Source organism: Solanum stenotomum, unplaced genomic scaffold, assembly GCF_019186545.1.
Source record: "Solanum stenotomum isolate F172 unplaced genomic scaffold, ASM1918654v1 scaffold36051, whole genome shotgun sequence".
NCBI classification, from domain to species: Eukaryota; Viridiplantae; Streptophyta; class Magnoliopsida; order Solanales; family Solanaceae; genus Solanum; species Solanum stenotomum.
Window position 1 is genome coordinate 30,891 of NW_026033744.1, and position 25,028 is coordinate 55,918.

A 25,028-nucleotide genomic window follows, 5' to 3' on the forward strand; every position below is an offset into this window, starting at 1 on the left:
AGTTTATCATTATACCCTTATTAATTATGAAGTGGATGAATTAGAAAGAGGAAAGGCTCAAAATAGTCCCTCATCTTTGGGTTAAGGCTCAAAGTCATCCTTGAGTTTTCACATGGAGCACTAATAGTCCCTCATGTTTGCAATATTGGTGCACTTTTAGTCCTCCCCTAAATTTTTGCCTATTTTTTAACATTAATTTTGTTCACAATTTTATGTAAGGAATATCCAATCGTCTTTTTATATATTTAGTAGAAATAATAAGTCTATGTGAGAGAAGGTGATAAGAAGAACACCTTGTTTTGTTCAACAGAAATATTACTGCAGTTAAACTAAGAACATCTTAACATATGACGTTGGAAGAAAAGAAAAAATTTATACTATTGCACGTGAAATTATCGTGATGAACCTCTCAACTTTACCTGCAATACGATTTCTACTAAACAAAACAAGGTGTGTTCTCATATTCTCTCATATGGAGTTATTATTTCTACTAAATATATAAAATGACGATTGAATATCTCATACATAAGTTATGGATAAAATCAATGTTAAAAAATACGCAAAATTTTGGAGGAGAACCAAAAGTGCACCAATATTGCAAACATGAGGGACTATTAGTGCTCCATGTGAAAACTCACGGATGACTTTGAGGATGAGAGACTATTTTGAGCCTTTCCTCAATTAGAAACTTAAGATTTTCAAGAAAATTCTACCTTTTTCAAAGTAATTAATTGAGGGTATAATAGGTATAAACATTCATTTCTTGATTTGTCAAATTGGACAAGTAATTAGAGACAACTAAAAAAGAAAAAGTGGACAACCGTCCTCATTTGTTAAGCACGGCCTCTCCCCTTTCGTCCTCTTTCTTTAGAGGACTTTCGCACATGTCCCCTGCACCGGACCTTGGGGAGGAAGTGCAACAAGTGAGCTCAATTCCTCAACGGGCCTAGTCCTTAAATCCCTAAACTAAATAGGATGCTTATAATCGCGATCATGCCGCATCAACTCTTTCAATCACTACTACCTATGTCGCACCTACAGTGGCAGAGAGTTTGACAAGTCTCTCGGATAAGAAAGATCAATCTTGAATAAGCAGCAACGGATTCTCATTATAAATCTTTTTATAAGCAAGGAGCAATTAGGGATAGAGGGAGAATCATTTATTCACTAGTGATTTGGCTTTAAAGGCATATTCCTTCTTCTTTGTTCACACATAGCTAATGGGTAGAACTTAGGTACAGATAAAAGGTAGAGCCAAGGGATCACTGATTGACCACATATTTTATTAAAAAATAAAATTTCACTATCTAATAATATATTAACATTTTGTTTGCAAATTGCAACATAAAGTTTTGCATAATTAGTAAGTACAATATCTAATTTCCAGTATAATAATACATGTAGATTTTCGTTGGATAAAACGGATTATTCAAAATGTGTGTACACAAATTGTCTAAGATATATGAGAAGAAATTACCTAGTAATAATCATTTGCTTATGCTCGAACAAAACTTTGGTGCTACAGGGATTGAAGGTTTTAAGTTAACAGCTATAAAGTATCATTATATACTACATTACTCATTACTCGCAAAGCATGCAAACGTCCATTAAAAAAGCAACAGTCAAAACAAAAGGCAAGCCTATTTTTGAATCCTCAAAATACAATAAGCCATTGTCATGGAAAGAAAGAACCCTGACAGGAGGCAATAATGAAAGTTACATTTAAAAACTTACAACTCTTGCTTTGAGGGAGACTCAAACTCAATGCTTTACAAAACTACTTGTGGTAAATATTCCAAACGAATCAGCACAGCATATGTTAAAAAATCATGCGCAAGTGGTTCAAGAAACTGCCTAGTCAAGCCATCGAGTGATACCATCTTCTCCAACAGCTGCAAGTACTTCAACGCGTACATCCAAAACAGCCTGCAGGTTGCAGTGATGGCAACATCAAAATATTGGGTATTTCTAAAGTGGATGATAGAGAATAAGCATTCTTAAATAACTGATCTCACAATGGATGTAATCCACTCGATTAAAAACCACAGTTCAAAGAAAGGGAAAACAGATGTACTGGGGACATATTACCAAAATGGTTACAGTAAGTAACTATCGTGCAATGGGGGGCATGGGAGCTAGAGTTCTGAATGTCTGAAGCAGAACAAGAACTTACCAGAGGATTCCTACAGTTAACTAGTCGACATTCTTCCATAGTGCCTTCAAATGTCCAACTCTCCCAAACATCAAAACTGTGACTTGCAAATACAAATTCCATTCTCCTATTTATCTGCAAAATCGGGGTCAAGGTGAAATCACCACTTCTATATGAATACCAATAAAATCAAGCAAGCTAGAAATCCACAATAGAACGGGTGCAACAAATCTAATATCTCTGATTCCTATTGAATACCTGCACATGTTAACCTCTTATATCGACAAATTCAGAACTTCTCCAACACAAAATTCCCTCAAATTTTGGAGCGAATAACTTCTTAACAGCAAGGTCTAGATATATGGAAATGAATTTCTATCTCAGCTATTGATGCTAACTTACAACATGGAGAAAGTATTTTATAACTACCAAAATTAAGGACGTAGAACAAAGAGCACTTGGAAAGCTACAGCATCTTCTGCGGAGAGGGGTAAAAAAATTCTTAACATAAAATAAGAATTATTCTGATGAAATAAATATAAGAACTATTCATCCAGAGTTTTATGTTTGTCCAAGTGAATTAATACGTAAGTGATCTCAAACTTAAAGTTCCTAGCATGTAGAAGCAACAATTTAACTTCAAAGCTTTTGCAGTTTCCTAATGGTTTGGTCAACGATGTCTTATAACAAGAATTACAGTGATAAATCATACCTGTAGTAACTTCCCTCCAGCAGTAAATGATCTCAACCCAATTGTATCCTGAAAGAGAAGAACCTCAGAGTCATTATATGTGTTCACAAAGCATTTGTCTGAGGAAATGTTTTTGAAATCTTGAAAAAACTATTGCCGAAAAAAATGTATTTTTAAATTTTTTTCTAGAAGTTTCTGAGAATAGTTTTTAGAAGAAACTATATATTTATACGTGGCTTGAGGGAGTTGGCAACGAGTTCCTCTACTCTCAAAAACACACAAAAAGAACTACAATAATCCATATATTTTCTTTTTGCACAAATTTTTTTCTGAAACATTTTTTCAAACATTTTGCAGAAGTTGCCCAAATGGCTCCTAGTTCTCCTCACCCACACCCTCAACACAACCCAAAGCACTATGCTGATAGTTCCCCACAAACTGACGGTAGAGGGCAGCTCTACTGCAACTTGAAAAGAAAATTTCTTTTCAGGCATACCTTGCTCCTAGAAACCACAAGGAACTGTGCCGCTGGGTCTCTTTTTGTAACATCTGACATTGTGTCGAGGAACCAACCACCCCCTTTAACTCTTTGTCTGGAGACATGAAAAGCGGGATGATGTCTTGCATGTAAAGCTATTACATAACCATCCTTCAGCAGTTCTGAAGATTTTCTGCTGAGATTTATGCTTTTTTTTGATAGCTGCTCCACTGATGATTCCTGTATTGATTCAATTGATGTCTTCCTACCTCTTAAATCTTCCGGAGAAGCAAAACGTGAACTGGAACTCACACCTTGATCTGTTCCGCTCATTGTTGCCCCATCTTCATGGTGTGACGTACTCTCCTTTTCAAATGCCAAGTGCTCATCCACTTTGTGTTGTGATTTTTGGCGCCCATGACGCTTTTTAGCCTTTTTACCTGATCGGCTTCTCTTTACTTCAGATCTACCAGAACTATTTTGAGACACCATGGAGCCTTGAAGCTGACTAGGTGATTCCCTCGAGACAATCGCTAATCTTTTCTGAGAGCTCTCTGCAACATCTTCAATGGCCTGCTGACTAGGAGAACCCTGCAACGCGCTTTCAACATCTTGTATTTGGTGAACTTCATTGTCATACCCTATCTCGCTTTCCTCTTCTTCATCGGACACAGAATCCTTTGGAGCAACACCATCCAAGAAGAATGACTGCAGCATAGAAATAGCTTTCTCCCTTATTTCCATCCACACCTCTTCACTATAATCTGCGCTGCGCGGCAGTATCAGGACATTGGGCATCTCCCTTACCTAATCCAAAGATACATCCACTTACGTCAATTAAAAGAAACCAACCAAGGACTATATTCAAAATAGCATATAGCTGATATTAAATTAACATAAATCCAAGAATCCAGATGTGACAAACAGATACCACCAACAAACATTGGCAATCTCCACCTAATAATCCTCAATCCCCTGCCTCTATTAGAAACAAAGTGGTGCAAAAAGAAAAAGGATTTCACACCCCTCGAAGTCCAAGGGTATACAAAACTTAAAATTCAAAAAAGTAAATCTTTATAAGCACTCTACACGTGTCTAACCAGGCCCACTCAAATATCAGACATATATGAGTTCATAGTGTCTCATAGTTGACACAATTTCTTACAGAACAACTTGATTAAATACCACTTAGTATTTGTACAACGTGACTATACTATATCGACAAGAAACTACTTTTGGTTAGTGATACTAGGGCAAAGATTTGATAGTATCGACACAGCTCTACAATTATAAATTGTCCAGAGTTTTTTCTCTCCTTTCTTTCTATTAGCTTAAATTTGTAAAAGGACAAATATAAGATAGTTATAGGGAAAAAAACAGATTTTTACAGAAGTCAAGTGAATTATCAGAGTCAGTGTTTCAGATAGGAGAATTAGTTTTTTTACTCATGGACAAGTAGATCGCTTGTGGGATTACACGGGGATGTTGTTGTTGGACAGGTAGATTTCTAGAAAGTAGAGCAGGCATTGCAAAAATGTCACAATGAGGCACAAGTCACAACCCTAATTACTTTAAAGGCCTTTTTTTTTTTTATAATGAATCACTTTAAAGGCCTTCAAATGCAACAATATAAAATACTGCAGAAGTAGAAGAAATAACAAAAGAAAATTGAAAACAACAACATTCAAGTTGTTGGACTTGGATCATAACCTTGGCATCATCCATAAGAGAAGATGAAATGCCAGATCTCTTCCCCAACTTTATTTATGGAGCATAACAAGATAAAGGAGTAACAAAAAGTTCAGAACAAATAACAAAAAGCACGTCGCACCGGGCTTGCCTAGTGCGGGTTACCTCTCCTATGTGGTTTGCGAGCTATTGCATAGGAGCAGGGTAAAACCCTGTGCGCACCCAAAAGGTAGCGGTTGCGGGTTTCCCTTGCCATCAAAAAGAAAAAGTTCAGAACAACTAAGCATTTCAACAACATCCTGAAACACTTCTCTATCCATTAATCTCTCACCAAAACAAGTGTTCGAGAAGGCATACACCTTGACGAGGCAGGAGATTAAGGATGCCTGCTAGACTACACCCATACATGTTTTGGTTCCTAAGTGAATATATACATCAGGTGGAGTTCGGTCTAAAAGTTAAGGATAAGAATCACTAGCATGCATGGACTTAGGGCTATAACACCTTGGAATAGAGTTCATTCTAAGTGCTTCAAAATTAATTCAGTTCAATATGTGCAACCCAATTTTCAATCTCAAAACTGCAGAACAATATCTATCAAACAAGCAAGCTTTCACAGTAAGGCAATAACCAACTTTCTCAATAATTTCCTAAATGAGTATACATCCCTCACAGGTTTATGAATTTCACCTGGGCAAACCATTTGTAGAAGAGCTTCAGCTATTAATTGGCCTCTCACTCTCTCTTGCACAAAAGAAAGACATTTTGAAGAAACATCGGACGGAAAATTCAGTCTCACCATTATTTACTAGTAATCATGCCATTAATGACAGAAATTCAACAAAAGAGCTATTTAACCAAATATATTCCTAACATTCAATCATACCCTAAGACTATTCATCATACCCATGCTTCCATCCATTGTGGCCCTTCAGCACCATCCAAAGCACAGCCAGCAATGCTTCCCTCTATTAGAAGTTGTTTCACAGCACAATCATCTAACAGTTGGCAACTACCGGTGTTAACAAGAAACGCCCCTGCATGAAATGATCAACAAGTCACCCCTTTGAGAGGGGAAATGTGGGATTGAGGCAACAGGAAACTACTACAGATACATATCCAGAGAAAAAATTACCAGGTTTTACGTGCTGCAAGCAATCTGCATTAATAATTTGAACTGTTTCGTTTGTTAGAGCACAATGTAATGATATCAGGTCACTTGCAGCGAGTAAGTCATTAAGGGTATCCATTCTCCTGGCAGCAGGTGGGAATCTAATAGAGTGTCTGCTCATTTTTCCATTTCCCTGTAAGCATTTAAGAAATAAAAACTGTTAGCACGCATTGATATGAAACACTAATACTTAAATCAGCAATCCTTCACTATGCTTTGATATTTCCCTTCACTGTGCTATTTATATAGGGACACCCAAAGTGAACTTTTAGTAGTTTTACGTGATATATTTCAGTTAAGCAATGAAATATCTACTCATAGAGCTTGAAATCTTCAACCGAAACACATCAACTTTCCTACCTCAACATCAAAATATAGCAGGATCATGTTGATTGATTGATATATTTCAGTTAAGCTGTGAAATCTAGTCAGAAGGTCAGCATTTTAAACCGAAATACATCAATTTCACTGCCTCAACATCATAATATAGCAGGATCATGTTGATTGATTGATATATTTCAGTTGAAGTGTGAAATCTAGTCAGAAAAGTTGACATTTTTAACCGAAATTCATCAATTTAACTACCTCAACATCAAAATAAAGCACGCTCATGTTGAATGCTAAACTCCGGGTAGCCAAAGACCTTGCAGACGCAGATCTACCAACAATTCCCAGTACAAGGCCGCGACAGCGGCGCATTCCACGGCACAGGGGCTGAACGGAGCCAAGCCAGCCGGAAGCCGATAACGTATGGCGAGAGAGAAGATGAGTACGGCGAAGCAAACCAAGGATAAGAGCCATAACAGTATCCGCAACCTCTTCAGAGCGGTTAACATCTACATGAACAAGCCGAGAAAGTCCAAGGTCAGAAGCGAGAGCTGAGTCGACAGCGCGGTCGGAGGAGCCGAGACAGAGAATAAGCTGCCATGAACGGAGCCGGCGTTGTGCGGCGCGTGGAAGGAACGCAAGTGAGTGAAGAAGTACGGCTGTAGCTGACTCGATCCGGGCTTCGGCTAAGCGGCTGAGTGGGACGTGTTCGATTACTGCGATGCCGGAGAGACATTCTTGTTCTAACGTTGTGTCTTCGATGCAATTGAGTGTTATGACTAGAGGAACTTGTTGAGTAATCAACGACGTCGTTTTGTTGTGGTGCGCCATTGTTGCTGCCGGAGATCTGGATGACGTTGTTGCCGGAAATGATTATGGACGCCGGAGAACACCGGCGAGCATTTCTGTCTTTTTCTCCGGCGAGTTTAGAAAGCAATGAGGTGCCGGTTTTTTGCCTCAAGAGTAGTGAGAGACCCTAGTCTTCCCTGTCACTTTTTTTTTTGTGTCACACTGGCCCTGTGACTTTCTCTTTTTCCAAAACAGCCCTTATTAATTACTTTATTTCTTAATCAAGTCCCTAATCTAAGAGAATATCCTTGGGAAACGTGATGGAATCGTTTAATATATCTATTTATATATATACTATACTATGCTTTTAATTTCTTTAACCGTTTTGGGGTTCAGTTAAGTTTGGAAATAGTTGTTGAAAAAATTTAAAGTTTACCTGAGAAACAAAATTATGATTGAATATCTGTTTATTTTAGGCATATCCTTATACGCTCTCTTTGACGTGATCTTCGCTAACAGTTATGTCATTTAATTTTAATTATATATAAATATATATTTAAATTTGTATAAAATTAAATATATAGACTCACGCATCTTATATGACATAATACACATAAGAGAGTAAATATCTTAAAAGGTCACTCAAGTATGTGAAAGTATTTGAGAAAGTCATTTGGTTTTATATCAATAAAATCACTCAATTTATGGATTTTCTTTTATAAAATCACTCAACTTAAATTATTTTTCTAAAAAATCATTATAGCCAAAAGATTAAAAAAAAAAATTGCACAAACTACCCTTCAAGTTTAGTTTGATAATACTTACTTCTATTGTAGTTTAATATTATGCTTATTTCTCTTATTTTATTTTATTTTATTTTTAGTAATTGTCTTAACTTAATTAATATCAACTCAATTGTCTAAGCATTAACCATTAATTCAACTTGGCTCGGGTTTCATCATATTTTACCATAATTTATACCCATCCATATATACATTTAATATTTTATTTTGATAATAAAATGCATATACACCAATACATCAAAATTAATCGAATAAATCCAAATTCGATGACTCCAAAACCGAATCATCTCCTCCCACCCCAATTGGAATTGGACATGGATGATAGAATGAGGCGAAGATAACCCCCCCCCCCCNCCCCCCTCAAATTCTTCCCTCTTTTTCCCCGCCCCCAAATTCTTCACTCTTTTCTTCCTTCGTCAACCTGAGATGTTTTTTAAGAAAAAGAACCATTCATTTTTTCCCCACTTTGCAAAAGTTTTTTCAAAAAATTATTTCAACTAAATATTGGATACTAGCTAGTTTTTGAATATCCCTCCAGTAGTTCTGTTTGCGTGATTTTGAATTAAAATTTCATTTTAATTTGTGGGTCAAATATTTGATATTAGTGTTTAATATGATATTATTTAGTGTGGTGTGCATATTTATATAGAATAAAAATTGAGTTTGTTTTGCAAAGTTAGATTTTTTTGATAACTTGAATAAAAGATGTTATAACTATTTAAATTAAATAATATATGATAAAAGAAAATTTAGTTAAATCATAAATTTTTGTGTTAATAATAATTAGGTTAAGAAAATAATTATTAAAAATAAAATAATTATTTAAAATTATATAAAATAAGAGAAATAAACATAATATTATAAACTATAATGGAAGTAAGTATTACAAAACTAAACTTGAAGGATAGTTTGTGCAATTATCTCTTTTATCTTTTGGTTATAATTATTTTCTAGAAAAATTCTAGAAAATAGCTTAAGTTGAGTGATTTTATAAAAGAAAATCCATAAGTTGAGTGACTTTATTGATATAAAATCAAGTTGAGTGACTTTCTCAAGTAATTTCACATATTTGAGTGACTTTTTGAGATATTTACTCATATAAGACATATATTTACTTGTTTAACTTTATATAAATTTAAGCGTTCAGTTTATGTATTATGCCTGAAAAATCTTTTATTGAAAAGCAAAATATATGTTTCGCGTATAATTGGTCAAAATTGTGTTCAAATATTAGTTTGAGCATATTAGATTATTAAGAACCAGTCTTGTTCCAATTGCAACATGTCATCTTCTTAATCAAGTAATAGAGAAATAAAAACATGTGGTACTATTATCAATTTATTCGCACATATATTTATTAATTTTATTTTTAAAAAATAAATACAAATTATCCACGTTGAAATACGACAAAAATAAACAATCTTGCTACTTTTACAATATTTTTACCATATTACCAACAATTGAAGATTCCATAACAATAGGAAAACTATGACCAAAAGAAGAAATGCACTCACTTGCTATTTATTTATTTTTTGGGTGCGGTTGGAGCTTGTAGGGAGAAGGGATACAAAAGAATTTAAATAAAGATCATATATAGCTCGTCAAGTGATTATAATACACTTACACACTCACTACATGTGAACTTAAGACAATGAAACTTGGATAATCAAGAAAATTGAACCTATAATATTACATCATAAGGGGGTAAGTCTTCCAAAAATTCCCCACATAGGGCCTTGCACTGCACATACAAAATCACATTTCGAACCAAACTAGAAAGTAAGAACAATGTCAAAAATGCTGAGTAAATCACCAAGTCCATTGCAAAAGAAACGACGTTCAACCATTTACTCCAACCACCGGTATGTATCAGCCAAAAAGTGCCGCAATTCCAGAAAAACAACCCTACCGGAGCGACGGAGAGAAACTGAAATGACAAAATTACCCCCCATTTCACTTTTTTCATCAAATAAGCACTTCTACGTAAAGGTTCATAGCATCTTTTACCTTCTGCCACAATAATCACATTTGCTAACATCCACTTCATGTCCAAAAATATTCCAACTACAATCATGATTGAAACATAGGAATTAAAGTAAAATGAATTCAAATTCATGTCAAACCCCTTGAGTAGAATTCCTTTGGAGATCAAAAGGAAGACAAGGCCAAGGCATATGGAAATTAAAGCCACGATGAGTAGTAAAAGGGTGAAAGTAGAAAGAAAGGGAAGAGACAAGGGGAAAATGGAGAAAAGAATCGAGGAAAGATCGATAGGTTGACCGTTATATCCATGAAAAGTAGAGTATGTTATAGTAGCCACAGCACAAAAAGCGGATATTATGACAAATAAGGCTAAGATGAATGAAATGATTATTGTTTTTTCGAAATTTAGAAAGAGGTATGTGAAAATAGACAAAGGAAACAAGAAGAGAAGAGAGAGAGCTCTGAAATGGCGTCGTTGGGAAGTGGCGATTCTCTTTGATTCTGAAATGACATTGCAAATTTCTATATCAGAGTTTTCGATATTGGCAGCCATGGAATAAATGTTTTTCGAGATTTGGAAGAAATGACTTTGCAAGAACAAATGGACACAAGGAATTAAGAGTGTATTTAGGTCTATGTGAAACTTGCAGTTGTTATTGACTTGTTCTAAGTCAACTCTACGCTATCATTTATTTTTTGTTGAAAAAAGGAAAGAACGTCGAATTGACATAGAGACTTCTAGTATTGTTGAATATATCTCTATTGCTAGACAAATGGACATAAAGACCCAATGTTTACCGTAATTGGCGTTGAACGGATTTAGAAGAAGCTATTTTTAAGAAACATTTGTGATGGAAGCAAAAGGTTGAGTTTTCATTCATCACATCTCAAATCCAAACCCATGGTGACATTTCTAGACTTGTGATTCATTCTGAAGTGACTATTATGGATCAATGAACACCACTGGTCCAACTACAATCATTCAAAAGTGTAATGCTTTGTTGTGTTATCCTTAAATTCTTAGGATGTTTCATATTATATGCAAAATCACTAAAATTCTCTCAAGTACACAATGGTGAGTGCCTAATTGCCAATGATGTGGGGTTAAAAACTATGATTACGTCACATTTGTCCAAATCTTGGTAGATAGAGTTACCCAATATTTGTACTAGTAAAAGGTAGAAACTACCTTGTGAAACTAATCGAAGTGCACACAAGCTGGCTGGAGATCATGGATAAAAGAAAATCTAGATGTGTTTGTTACCACTCGAATTAACACAGCAGACTTCCAAGTTCCAATTTCATGTTACCACTAAGCATAGCTAATTTTATTTTGGATTTCATTCTACCATAACTTGAAACCATGGATTCACCAATACGAATGCTTAAAGTAATACTAACACAAATACAAGTAAATAAATAATAATAATAGTAACATAATCATTTTAGCAGCTAGTACTAAAATAAATTCATGGAAGGATGGATAGACCCAAACAGGAAACTCGTTTCATTAGACAGCATAAGAAAAATATCCTACATCAATGTTACAGCAACACAATACCAGCCTCAAGTAAAAGTTGAAACACCCCGTGAATCATTTTTATTTTTTAAATTCTTAAGAGCAGATATGTAAACAGCATATGACATTTCGACAAAGAGTCAACATCTCCTTCTCATTCATTTGCAGTTGGATCCTCCGACGGAGCAATTCCATCTAGGAAAGACACAGGAGACAAGGTCATAAAACTTTTCAGAATTATCAGGACAAAAGAACTATAACTCAACAGTGAACAACCCAACTTAGTAACTATCTCCATCTGTTAATGCTTTGTGAGGTCCTTCCCCCAAAAGCAAAAACTTAATTTACATGAACAAGAAGTCGGTATATAAACAAAATCAATCATCTTGCATACCTTCACCTTCTGATGGAGCACAAGGAGACTTGCGGTATCGCGTTTGCTGTTGTGTTGGCTAGAATTAAAAGTTCAAAACAGACGTTAGACATTAGAAGTGAACCAAAGAATCCAGAAAGACCAAAAATAAAATTTCTTGAACTAAAGTCTTATGCAACCATAAAGTCAAAAGGTATATAAATACTGAAACATCAAATGATCCCAAATGACCATAGGATCTCTTTAACATCACATTTAAATGTCAATCAAAGAAGAAATTACGTCAAATAAATTGTTTCATCAATCATTAACCTATCAGAAAAATCGAGAGCCTTAGACAAATGATTAATTCCTTTAGAGGACACATAAGCGACAAAATACCTGCAATTTTGGGCGAAGCGCCTCCAGTGGACCTTTGGGCTTCTTATCTGCACCTTGCTGTGATCATTAACCATCATAAAGGTTTAGGTGATCATCATACTAATATAATGTCTGTATAAACTTCAACTACAGCGAAATCATAAAGAGTACAAAGAGCAAAAATACCTTTCCAAGAGCCCAGTCAGCAGAATCAAAATAAGCACGCTCATGGTCCTGAAAACAAAAGAGGTGGTTTATAACACAGATAGAAGCAATACTCACAAAAAAATGTTGATATTTACTGTGCCACCAATCACAGTAACAATCTAGCAGACAAATACTATGACTTACCTTTGAGATTAGAGGTGGCTTCTTAGGTATCATTCCTCCATATTTCTTTTTAACAACTTCCTCCTATAACAAACAGAAGGATAACTTATGTCAATATATCAGTAATATAACTAAAATGTAAGATGAAAACAAAAAATCTTGGTTCGAACACAACTTCTTGTTGGGTGGATGGGTTCGACTTTTCAGCTCCATCCTCCATGCCTGACATTCTTTCAACCACCCAGATTCAACCACTGCACTTGTCAGTTAAAAAAGTGTCACTTATACTTGTGTGCAACAAGATAGACCATTCTTCAAAAAAGAAACTTGTAGATCGTTTGGCCTTGAGAAGCTTATTTGTAGAGTCTATAGGCAAGAGAAAAAGGAAAACGCACCAAATGTCAAGATGCATGTAAGTGATGAAATATGAAACAAATGTCAATTCCTTTAGTAGAGGTTATGACAAGGATTAAACAAGTGGTGATCTCTAGGATGTAAAAACCACATTTCAAAAAGAACTCAGGTGATTTATGAATTAAATACTCTGAAACCCCTATGCGTTTCTTTTTCTAGAAAACTTTTCCTTCGCATCCTCTCCCAAGTTAAGGAAACAGAAAAGGCCTTTTCCAATGAACTACCAACATCACAAAGCAAACTGTGATCTCAAATCAAGACCACTGAAACACAAGAAATGCAATAGCTCAGACTTCATGTTTCACTCTTCCTGGCTAATGATGCAATGGCAGGCTACAATATGTAATATAGTGTTTTGCACCATATTATCCAGAACAGTAAAATACAAACCTATAATGTTCATACAATTAATACCACTATTAACAAACTGTGTCAAAATTGGACTAACTCCTAGAGTAGAAAATTTATTTCTTTGAGAAATCTAAATAGTTCATGTATTTCAGGTCAAAAACCAAATATTTCTGGAAATACGAAATCAGGAAATGCATCCAGTTGGATAGATGGTAGTCAACCCATATTCCTGCATGACATTTATAGCTTCTCACACTTCCCTCGTCTATCAAAAGGTGCGATGTCATGGTATAGATCAAAAAGCACACCTAAAACAGCTTAGGACATTATTCATATGTAGCACGCTCTAAATGAAAAAAAAAAAGAAAAAAAAAACATCAATCAACTGGCTGAATCAGCTTTGATCATACGCTTGAGCTAACTGTCAAACATGCATCACTATATGCAAGAACGATAATAAGCACTCTTCAACAGTTCTCTACAAGGGCGGATCTATGAAGGGGTGTGGGGGTGCCACGCCACCCCCGAACTTCTACGGAAACTCTACATGTACATAGTATATATATATATATAATATTTATATAAATATAAAGCGTGTCACCCAGAGAGCAAAACTGGCTTGTGGTGCCATGGTAGGAGGGCAACTTTAGAAGGCTGATGTTGCGGGTTCGAATCCCATTTGTACCTATTTTTTTGAGAAATTTGCTGCAAACGTTTTTTAAGAAAAAAAAAAGGCTCCAAGCACGCTTTTTTAAGGAAAAACAGCTGGCACATTTTTTATTTTTTTTATAATTGTTAATCGATAAGTCTATTTGGCACCCACGGACTCTAAATCCTAGATCCGCCACTGGTTCTCTAGCTCACTAAGAAGCAGCAAACCACAACTAGCAATCGAAAAGTACCATGCATTTAGCCTAGAATATTCCATGTTTATTACGCATACTACCACATATATTCCAGCTGTTTCTCTCTATGATTATAACTAAACCAGTTCACTGTCAAGTAGAGAATCAGTTATAATCTAAGACAAAATATTCAAAGACTTACTAAAGAAATTAATGATCAAATTGTCCACACACAGTAGCAAACATTAACACAAAAAGCCCTTCGAACAGACTAATTTAGATCTAGGCAGTATATATATAAATTAATTGTAAACAACCTCTTACAGAAATTCAAGTTAAGCCGGTACAAATGATGATAACAATAATAATAATCAATCAGTCAAAGACTTTATCTTAATCTGAGAAATCATCCTTTATAGGTTCATTATTTCTTTCAAAATGAACTACAGTACAGTACATCATCTTACAGAAAGCTGCATCAGCATTAGATTTGGGGCTGAAATCGAATGGAACGGGTTATACACGATTTGTAACTGAAACCTAATTGATTGCCGGCGGTTCTCTATCGGCGATGAAATTGAATCGGAATTAGGATCCGACAGAAAATATAGAAAAGGAACAGCTATGATTTGTGCGAAAAACAGAGATGGAGATTCCATTAACAAAGGGATATGAAGAGAAAAGAGCAGAAACTTACCCAATCAAATTATGGATCCGCCCTTCGTGCTAGCAATCAATGGATGGAGAACGAGAGAGACAGAGAGAGAGAGCGCGTATTCACGTGCTTGGGGGTCAGTCTTAATAGATCAAACAATCCCAAAAAAATAAATACAATATTCCTGCTTTTTTTTTAAAAATGTATGCACGTCCATGCTACGCGTACTCCATCAGTAACTTCCTGTTTGTGCCCATTTTCACATTTTGCGTTGTTACAGCTGGGTGAATCTAGACTAGAGGGACAAGGCGATACTTAATTTGTCAAAAATGAAAAGTAAAAAGGGACGAGCAAAAACTCAAAATTGAATAAGTAAAAAGAGAAAGAGGAGTACTTCCTTTTATTTCAGAAAAGTGACAAGTAAAAAGGATCAAATAAAAAATTCAAATTGAACAAGTAAAAAGAAACAAAAAAATACACCCTTTGTTTCATTTTATATATCTGAATCATTTCGTAATGACACTATATCAATAGTAAAGTTATGAATATATCAGACCTTTTTCACTTCTAATTATAATCTATGTATTTTTTTCTTTCAAGATAGCAGTCCACAATTTTCAATGAATGGTACAATTTCTCTTATCTATAAATAAATGGGTTGGTAGAATTTCTGAAATCCTTATTATTAGTAGTAATAAATACAAGTCATTTGTATATGCAAGCGGATCAACTATTCCATGATAATAAGGTATGATAAAGTTTTAATTTAACGGTAGTATGATGTTAGTTGAGTTAATTTTTCAAACGCCCACTCAATTCATAGTAATAATCTTTATAGATTATTTAATTTAATTTTGTAATAAAAAAACCACACCATTATTATAATTTCACATATAAAGTTACTTAATTCAATTAATAATTATAGTGTTCCATCTATCTCAATTTATATAATATTGTTTGACTTGATGAAAAATTTTGTTTGACAAAAATGAATATTGTGATACTATCTTTTGTTGAAAGGTACCATGATAAAATATACAACTTGTATGTCAACATCAATGATACAACCAAACGACTTGGGGTGACGAATGGAGTTACTTCTCCAAGATCTCGATTTTGAGCTCTGAATATAATAAAAAAATATTTGGTAGGAAGCGCTACCACCTAATGGTCCCTATCCAATGCGAATTCAAATTAGTCAGGCTCCAATAGAGGTATCGAGAAGGAAAAAATATATTTCACCCGATGATAGTACACCATCAGTGCACTGTACCAAAAATTCAAAGCTCGAATCAAATATCTCAACCAAAAATTCAAGAATTTACAGAAGAAACTATTCCTTGTATTAGTATTTTGTACAGTATCCGCTTCAGTCAGAACTCAGAACTATACAAACGACACTTATTACGCAATGGCAGCTTGTTGCCATGACCAAAATTGAACGACCAATGTAAACTCACAAAAGTAACACCAAAAAAGATGTTAGCAGCATCTGGCGCTAGCTACCCAAAAAAATTTACTCGAAAAGATGATGTATGAAAAATTTACATCGAAATATAGCACGTTTTCCCCAACACAACACGTTACTATACCTATAAACATATTGTTCCCAACGGTTTTTTTGTGGGTCGAACTATCAACTTTTATTGATACTTAAAAAGTGTAATTCCCCAACGGTTTCAAATTCAGCTATATCCATATCAGTATTTCAGTCAACATTTCAGTAGAAGTCTTTGATGGAGGGTCTTTTGCAGCTTCAGTATATCAAGAACTAATATTCACTCCAGATATTTATATCATGTCACACCTCAGTGGCTCCACTATGTCATCATTTATTGCCTATTTACTGTTGGATGCTGAACATCACAACAACCATTAACGATCTTGATTTTCATCTTCAAATCAAGTCAATAACGACCACAGTTTACTCGCACTGAAATTCTCATGCTTAAAAGAACCTCCTCCGTAAGTTTGTAGTGGTTGCTCTATAAGAGCGCATAAGTAGCCCCACCCCAATTCTGACATCAACACACATCCCTAGGTATATCCCCACTCCAACCCTTACTCCAGCGTCGAACCATGAGAGTTGACCATTTTCACCGTAGTACATGTCTTCTGAGTAAAAGCCATGTCCAGCTTTTCCTTCTAACTCATAATAATCCAACTCTGAGTATGTGATCTGCCAAAACACACAGTGCATTTAAGCGAATTTCCTATTGCTATCTATTGATGAGTATGTAACAACTATTTTAAATAACTTATCAATTGGAAGATTTACAATTGATGTAAACATAGAAGACGAAAAAAGATGAGAAAACAATAGAGGAACTAAAACACATACAAAAGTTTTTGAAAAAAGAATCAAAACAAGAAGACTACACATTTGCTAGTCGCAGGGGAAAGAATTAGTAGAGTTTAGTGGTTAGATAAGTTTGTAGACTACTATAATCAGTAGCGGACCCAGAATTTTTGTTCAGGGGTTCGAAAAATCAAAATATAAACGTGTAAATAAGCCAACAAAACAAAATTTCAAGGAAGTAGTAGTACATAGTTTATAGGTACAAAAAGTTAGTTTAGTTACAAGAAATCCGAAACTAACATGAGTGATTACAATGAAACAAAAAGTTAGCCCTTTACAATATGTCAATCTAGAACTAGGATGCTAAGTAGAGCAAAAAATGGTACTAACTAGAACAAAAAAATTAGCACTTCATAATGTCTCACTCTAGGACTAGAGTGTTAACTACAAACACCAAAAATATGTCAGTGCTAATACTTCTCGAGCACGTTTACAATACTATTCGACGAGGTTTCATTGCTTGAAAAGACAAATAATATCATCCATTGAAACATCATTAAACACATCCTTCTCCATAAAAGGAACCATGCAACCGCTCAAGATGTCATCATTCATTCTTTTGGGTTTAATATTTGACTTTTGAGTGTTGGGGAAGAACTAAGGAAGTGATTTAGGGATTTGGGAAGTGAATAAGTTATTAGCCTTTAGAAATGGGAGTATAGGACCCTTGAAATCTTTTGGGTTTAACACCACATTAAAGCATGTTTTATAAAAAAAAAACTAAAAATATCGTGAAAACCAAAACTGGAACTAAAAAAAAAAGACTGAAACTAAAAAAGTTAAAAATAAAACGCTAACCCAGGGATTCGATCCATGGACGTCACGCTTAATTTCATAGGGAGCTGCCGCTGGGCTATCTCTTTCACTTTGTCATTGAGGGGGTTCAAAATATATATATCCATATAAATCCAGAAAATTTACCTTATATATACATTATACCGTGTAATTTTTTATCGAGGGGGTTTGGGTGAACCCCTGGACAACATGTGGGTCCGCCCCTGACTATAATATTCGCAGGAGGAAGCATGGTCATTTATCAAACACTAACTTGTACTACACAATGTCAAATATAGAGTTTGATTTAGAGATGACAAAATATACAAAAGTAAAAAACCAATATTTGTTTATCCACCACAATTTACAAGACATTGCGGTAACACTTCAAATGCCTACAACATGAAGTAGAATAGATTATGTATTCTAAATAGGTTAAAGAAGACAAATAATAAAATGAATATAAAAATTAGTATGACCTTCTCGATGGTTGAAAGATAAAATATGCAGAACCAAAATAAAGACTCCAATTGATTATCCAGAAGGTTTAAGTCTGAACATTTCTGTGAAGAACATATAGAATAGTCATAGCATGGAATAGATACTTCAATTGAGTACTCATAGAGTACAAATCTTACCCTAAACGTTTTTTTGTGAAGAACTTGGCTGGCAAATAAAAACCATAGGAAACTAAAATGTAAAATTAGGCTATGAAGAATAAAGAACATAACCAGTATGGTTGACTCAAGTCTTAACCTCTTTTCCTAGGTGGTCATTACACTAGGTAATTCCCAAGCACTCTACTTAATTGTGTGTGAAAAACTATGTTGCTCAGACTCTTCAAAAATGTCAACGGGTGCATACCGAATTTTCCAAATGTTGTGTATTTTTAGAGAATCTGATACGGGTGCGGCATCAAAAGTGAAGAGTCCGTAGAACTTAGGCGAAAAGCTTTGAGATAAAATAGTAAAGTGAAAAATTTGAACCCAACAACTGTCTCAAAAAATCAAAAACCAAACTAGACGCAAACTTGTTTCACAATCAAAGCCCACCTAAGCATTGCTCCATGGAATCCTTATTGTGCTTGAGGTGAGGATAACAAGGGCAATATTTGGAATCCGAACAATAGAAAAAACCAGTAATTGTATATGTACATCTCAAGTTAGAGAGCATATAACAATAATCAAGAAAAATAAAGATACCACTATAGAGCTTATGTTTGTATAGCTTTTGATAAACCCATTGCAACCAGGAAAAGATTTCACACACTAACAATACGTTACATTATTACTTATGACATCACTTGCATCATGCTGAAACGGTACATTACCTGAACTATTTTCAGAGCATTCTAAAGAGAAGATGTTGTTATCAGCTAGCCCGCATTTTCTTTTTTACAATTCAGAGATTATTAGTTGAACAAGCACCAAGGTGTCCCAATGCCTACAGTATTTCAGGCCAAGCATTATCAGTAAGCTGGGGGAAACACTCATAAGCCCCGAAATTATTAAACAGAAAATACTCTTGTGCTGATTAATATGATTCTCTTTTGATAAGGACTAAGGAGACACGACTCACTCAAATTATCTACTAAGTTTCTTCGTACCTGGTGCCAACATCAACGACCAACAACGCAGTAACAAACTGTGCTTTTTATTAGTTCTTTGAAGTGCTCAAGTCTGTCTTTCTTAAGTGTCATGCTAAACCAAAGTTGGTTTTGCTCATCTACCATATCTTCGAGACTCTAAAACTTAATCTGGGAAACTGAATTGTTACCTCTAATACATATCTAGGCTGAGCTTCACAAACGCATGGGCAATAATCAAGCGAAACCCGATATTAGACGAACATTCTACTTAACAACAAAATCTTGAATCTTCATGCAGCAAACCCCTTCCCCCATCAATCCTTGTTTTGGAATGAAATCAAAATTTCCACACTTAAAATTGTCATTGATTGTTTTTTCACAATATCTCTTTAAATTTCAACCACTTCTGAGATATCTAATAAATTAAGGGTTGTCCATCTCCAAATAGTCATGTGATCATGGCAGAACTTTGAAGTCTTCCATACTGAAGTTGGTCCTAATAAATTAATTAAGAAACATGATGTTCTAACCATTATTGAAATTCTCTAATACCTAACAAAGACCGATACCTCTTACATGCAAGATCCAGTACTTTCTTAGAAATCAATTTAGGTTGATTGGCTTGTTTTATTCAGTAGGAAGGTGTTGCGGGTTCGAGTCAAATTCAGAACTTGCTACCTTCCTTATAAAAAAAGCATTTTCTCTCAGATCAAAATGAGCAGCACATCACCTTCTCAAAATTAACATTTAAAAAAGGTATGATCATCACCATGTCACCCATATATTCTATGCTTATACTAATCTCTCAACAAAAAGTGTATCATTGTATGTTGAGCAAATCCTCATCTCCAAAAGAAAGCTTCTCAATATGAAAACTTTATGTTGTTATATTAACTAAATCACTGCAGGAAATTTGGCAATAGGCGATGTTGAATGTTATCAAGAAATATTACCTCATATTAAGCAACACAGTGAATGACTAAGATTTTATTGTCAACTCTATTATCAATCATCGAGTATAGGTTCACATTTGTGACCATCTTCCATCAATATGGTGGATGATTGAGAACAACAACAACCACATCAACGTCAACATCTCAATCCAAGCAGCTATAAGAAATCCTTCTTTTAATAAGGTCAAGCAACTATATGAATCGATGAGAGGGAGTTTCTCGGATGGTAAACACCTCTCACTTCCAACCTGAAGGTTGCGAGTTCGAGTCACGAAGGAAGCAAAAGAGATGGAAGTTCCTAGGGAGGGTAAAAAATAAATAAAATAAAAATAAAAATAATAATAATAATCTTAAAAAAAACAACTATATGAATCTCCACCATCTCAAAAAGGTAAAAAGTTTTTTTTTGTAACCATGAAACTTGAAGACATAGGGTTATCAATAAATTCAATTTAAATAAGTAGATTAAACTATTTAAAATCGTTATTTTACATAGCTATAGATATATTTTGGTTGGCAAGATGAAACTAGTGAGAAAAAGCATGTTGACTGTCAATGATGTCAAAAGGGTAATGTGCCACCCTCTTGATAAAACTAGAAGGGATGGAGATGGGCAAAAGAAATAAAAATATCGGTTTATTAAAGGAAAACATTCCATCTCTTGAGGTTGGTGTTCACAAGTATGTCATAAGATGGTTGACTCTTGAAGGCTGAAAAATAAAGATTAAGACTTGGGACTAATATACAAAAATGGGAATATGAAAAGTAAACATTCTGTTCTTGAGATGGGTGTTCAGAAGTAGATTCAAGAGTCTAGGACATTCTCAATTTATTCAATTTTCTCCTCTTCTATGAAGTTAGTTCCCTCAAGGGTCAGGGTTACCTACATATCTTTTTTCAGTGTCGACTAATTAAAGCTTATTTACGCAAGTACTTGGACTCTTGCTGCATCAGTTTTGGTGTAAAGGCAGGTGAATAGATGATAACTCCGAATAGTTTATTTCTCCGATAAGGCTATCTAACTAATGCTAAATGGATAAACTCTTACAGAGCCTCATGTGCAAGCTAGCACTATGCTAACTTCCACGAACATGAAGTTTTAATATCATTCCTGACGGGAATTTTATTCTTCTTTCTTTTTTCATGCAGAAGAAAGTACTTCATCGTAACTTTTATCAAGGACTGGACATGATCTAGGTTAGTCAATACAGTTACCATAAGAATCAAAGCAAAGAAAGTAGCTTCACCACACTTTATAGACTTTCTAAAAGGGTGTGAACCTGGTCCCTAAAAAAAATAACTTTCTAAAGAAGCCTTATCTTTCATTTCTTCACTTATTTATTTTGATAAAGGTCGTGTTTGGCCAACTTGTGTGCACCTCAACTATTCCACTAGATACCAGCCGGATACTAGTGTCCTCCCACCAATACAATATACAGGTACGTATAATTTTGTCTAGCAAGGCTTAGACACCATACTTATATGCATATGCTATGATTAGAACCCTGATCCCCCAAGTCTTTGGTCCAACTTTCGATTTCATCACTGAGCCATATTCAAAATTAAGAATGAAAAAACATGTTGTTCATTTGCTTAAAAATCAACTCTATGGGCATACAGTTGATCAATGATTATGATGAAAATCCAACTAAATGTTGTAATGCTATCATCTCAAAGGTTTAACAGAGTAAAAGATTTTGGCACAAACAGTTAAAAAACAGGAAATGAGTATTACCGACAGTTTGTTATGGAATGAATCCATTGACATATTGGTGCTCCTTCCCAACCCCCTCATCCTCAGGAATTGAGTCCAACATACTATGCCTAAACAACTTCCTCCTAGGGCTAACCTGAATCGTTTTGGTCAGAATCAAAGGCACACCAGAACAATAACTCGCGATGTAAACCTCAATCGATGGCGACGAAACCCCAATCTTTGATTGAAAAAACACTGATCCACCACTCTCAAAAGACGCCGCATTGTAACAATCCATACTCCACCCAGTCCCATTACCATTATCCCACGTACCCTCAACTCTTTCCAATGACCCACAAAGTATCAACTCCTCTTTCTTTTCGTGTACCTCAAATTCCACTGTCCCTAAAACTCTAACATTGTCAGTGCTAACATACGTCACCTCTGATGATCCCTTATCAACCCTGTCACGGCGTAGCGTGATAAAAATGGTGTCGGATGATAGAATTCGACACCCATTAATCTCTAACGAAACACCTATTTCACGACGCAGGTGACGGAGTATAAGGTGATCCGGAACTACGTCAACCGCACATGACGTTATGCGTATGTAGAACAAACAGATTTCCAAACAACCCGCGGTAAAGTTTGAACTTTTGTAAGCTGCCATCAGTAATTCTTCGCCTTGATTACCCATTAAACCCTAAAATTTTCTTCAATTTGCAGGGGAATGTGGCGGAGAATTGAGGAAAATTGAAAAGGTGAAAAAGGAAGAGAAGAAGAAGTAGGGGGCATGTGGAGCGTGATCACACGCGTCGCTTGTTCATTGTGCCATTTTATCTGTTTGCGCGTGGTCTTTACTTATGACTCATAACAGCCGACCAGAAAAAGACCAAACAAGAAAAATTATTGGGCCACCGCATAGTTGGGCCTAAAAGATTTGCTCGACTTATTCAAACTTTAGCCTTTTTTATGTAAAATTAAAATGGAGAATATTCAAAAATAGTCACTATAATAAACTTAATTATGCTTCGTAGCTATAGTTTGCATATTTACGGGTTGTAGCTATAGTTTAAGTTGTCTTGTTTGTATAATTTGAGGGTGAGTTTGTGTAATTCACGGGTACGTTTGTATAATTGAGCTATTTTTGTATAAACTCGAAATAACGAATTTATACAAATACAAATATCTGAACTTTAAATAGTCATACAAATTATATTATACAAAATTACATTATACAAATTATATTATACAAAATTACATTATACAAATTATATTATACAAAATTTGAATTATATAAACTCAAAACCCCAACTCATGTAATTATCACTGAATGTTGGTCGTGAGTTGGTAATTAATTAAAACTATAGTTATGATGACTAATTAACTAGTATATGTTTGTTTAATCACGTAATTTTCGAAGTAAAATTTAGATAAGATTATCTTAGATATGGGGAAAAAATCAATAAAAGATGCTCATTCATGGAATTTGAAACTTTTATCAATTTAAATTTCAGAAAGAATTTAAGGAGTTTTAAATTGTATATTCTTCTAGAACTCTAGGTCAATATCATGGAATTTCACTTACATAATTTTGTACTTTAAAATAGTGTCTTAAGATTTTGCTTTTATAAATTTAAACTTCCAGATACTATTCTAAAAAATGGAACTTTTACTATATTTATGTACTTGTAATGGATGTTACGTTCTAGAGAGGGACAACAAGAGAGTCAGAAGCATCAAAATTTTAATGTTAAGCAACTTTCATTTTCTAAATTGGGGGTCGGAAAAGAGGATTACAAGATAAGAAATTAAACTCTTACCAAGTAATGAAAATTTAATTAACCAACCAACTAAGCTAAGCTTTCTTGATATTTTACCACTTTCGCGATAAAGAATTTTAAAAAAGGAGAGAAAAGAAGATGGGTTTCTTTTTTGAATACAAACATTTGTTGTTACGTATTCTACAAAATTTTCAAAGGAGAAATCAAAACGGGCTGAGATAGCTTAGTTTGTGTTAAAGTAGAACGGTCCAATCTCAAATTTGACCCATATAGCCTGTTGTTTTAGATTACAAAACTGTGTACTGAATGTAGCTAAACTTCACCGTCCCAATTTTATCACACCTTTTTTTTTTTTCTTTTTTCGAATTCGTGGAGAGAAATATAGTGAGATTCGAACCTCCAACCTTTATCATTAAGATAAAGGTGTGAACAGATCACCAACTGAGTTGTATTGCATTTGTAATTTGACTAGACTTGTCAATGGACTTGGGAGTGGTTTTGGTTAGAGGGGCAAAAATGAATAATAATCCCAATACAAATTTTGATAATTATGTTTATAGATTAATATATCATGTATTTTCGGTACAATTAATATGGATGATAAGTTATATCTCAATTCAAAGTATTGCCATATATATATTACATACACAATAGTATTTATCTCCTAAAAAGTCAGTGTATACAATGTATATATATTGTGATTAGTAGGAATATTATTGTTCGTTGATAAATTCATACTAATCACAATATATACTTGTAATTGATGAGTATACATTAATTTATCTATTGTTGTATAATTTTTCTTTTTAATTACAAGTCTCTACCCAAGCTTCAATTCATACTAATCTCTAAAAGGAAGTATGTGTAGAGACTTGTAACTAAAAGAGATTATAAATAACATAAGAAGGTTATTGCAAAACTCGAGTTAATTTTTTGGTTAAAGT

At 34.6% G+C, this 25,028-nt stretch overlaps 3 protein-coding genes and 1 pseudogene across 4 annotated transcripts; all 4 read right to left on the bottom strand.

Moving 5' to 3' along the window:
* Nucleotides 1–1,581: 1,581 nt before the first annotated feature.
* On the bottom strand, nucleotides 1,582–7,502 carry LOC125852494 (C-terminal binding protein AN). The gene is made up of 7 exons (XM_049532213.1): nucleotides 6,767–7,502; nucleotides 6,146–6,314; nucleotides 5,917–6,047; nucleotides 3,340–4,128; nucleotides 2,865–2,912; nucleotides 2,174–2,287; nucleotides 1,582–1,926 (listed from the first exon to the last, which is right to left on the bottom strand). Exons 1-7 carry the CDS (start codon nucleotides 7,337–7,339, stop codon nucleotides 1,855–1,857), a joined length of 1,896 nt encoding a protein of 631 aa, XP_049388170.1. The 5' UTR covers nucleotides 7,340–7,502; the 3' UTR covers nucleotides 1,582–1,854.
* A 2,200-nt stretch (nucleotides 7,503–9,702) lies between these two features.
* LOC125852496 (uncharacterized) lies at nucleotides 9,703–10,672 on the bottom strand. Its single transcript, XM_049532214.1, has one exon. The coding sequence runs from the start codon at nucleotides 10,634–10,636 to the stop codon at nucleotides 9,782–9,784; it is 855 nt and encodes a 284-aa protein (XP_049388171.1). The 5' UTR covers nucleotides 10,637–10,672; the 3' UTR covers nucleotides 9,703–9,781.
* A 901-nt stretch (nucleotides 10,673–11,573) lies between these two features.
* Nucleotides 11,574–15,127, bottom strand: LOC125852497 (uncharacterized). 2 transcript variants are annotated; one of them, XM_049532216.1, is made up of 7 exons: nucleotides 14,973–15,126; nucleotides 12,841–12,919; nucleotides 12,687–12,749; nucleotides 12,522–12,569; nucleotides 12,357–12,413; nucleotides 11,997–12,054; nucleotides 11,574–11,797 (listed from the first exon to the last, which is right to left on the bottom strand). In XM_049532216.1, exons 2-7 carry the CDS (start codon nucleotides 12,892–12,894, stop codon nucleotides 11,757–11,759), a joined length of 321 nt encoding a protein of 106 aa, XP_049388173.1. In that variant the 5' UTR covers nucleotides 12,895–12,919; nucleotides 14,973–15,126; the 3' UTR covers nucleotides 11,574–11,756. The 2 variants fall into 2 exon arrangements, with proteins under 2 accessions (XP_049388173.1, XP_049388172.1); XM_049532215.1 differs by having other exon boundaries at nucleotides 12,522–12,749; nucleotides 14,973–15,127.
* A 1,123-nt stretch (nucleotides 15,128–16,250) lies between these two features.
* Nucleotides 16,251–23,051, bottom strand: LOC125852498 (uncharacterized protein At1g01500-like; annotated as a pseudogene).
* Nucleotides 23,052–25,028: the final 1,977 nt, after the last annotated feature.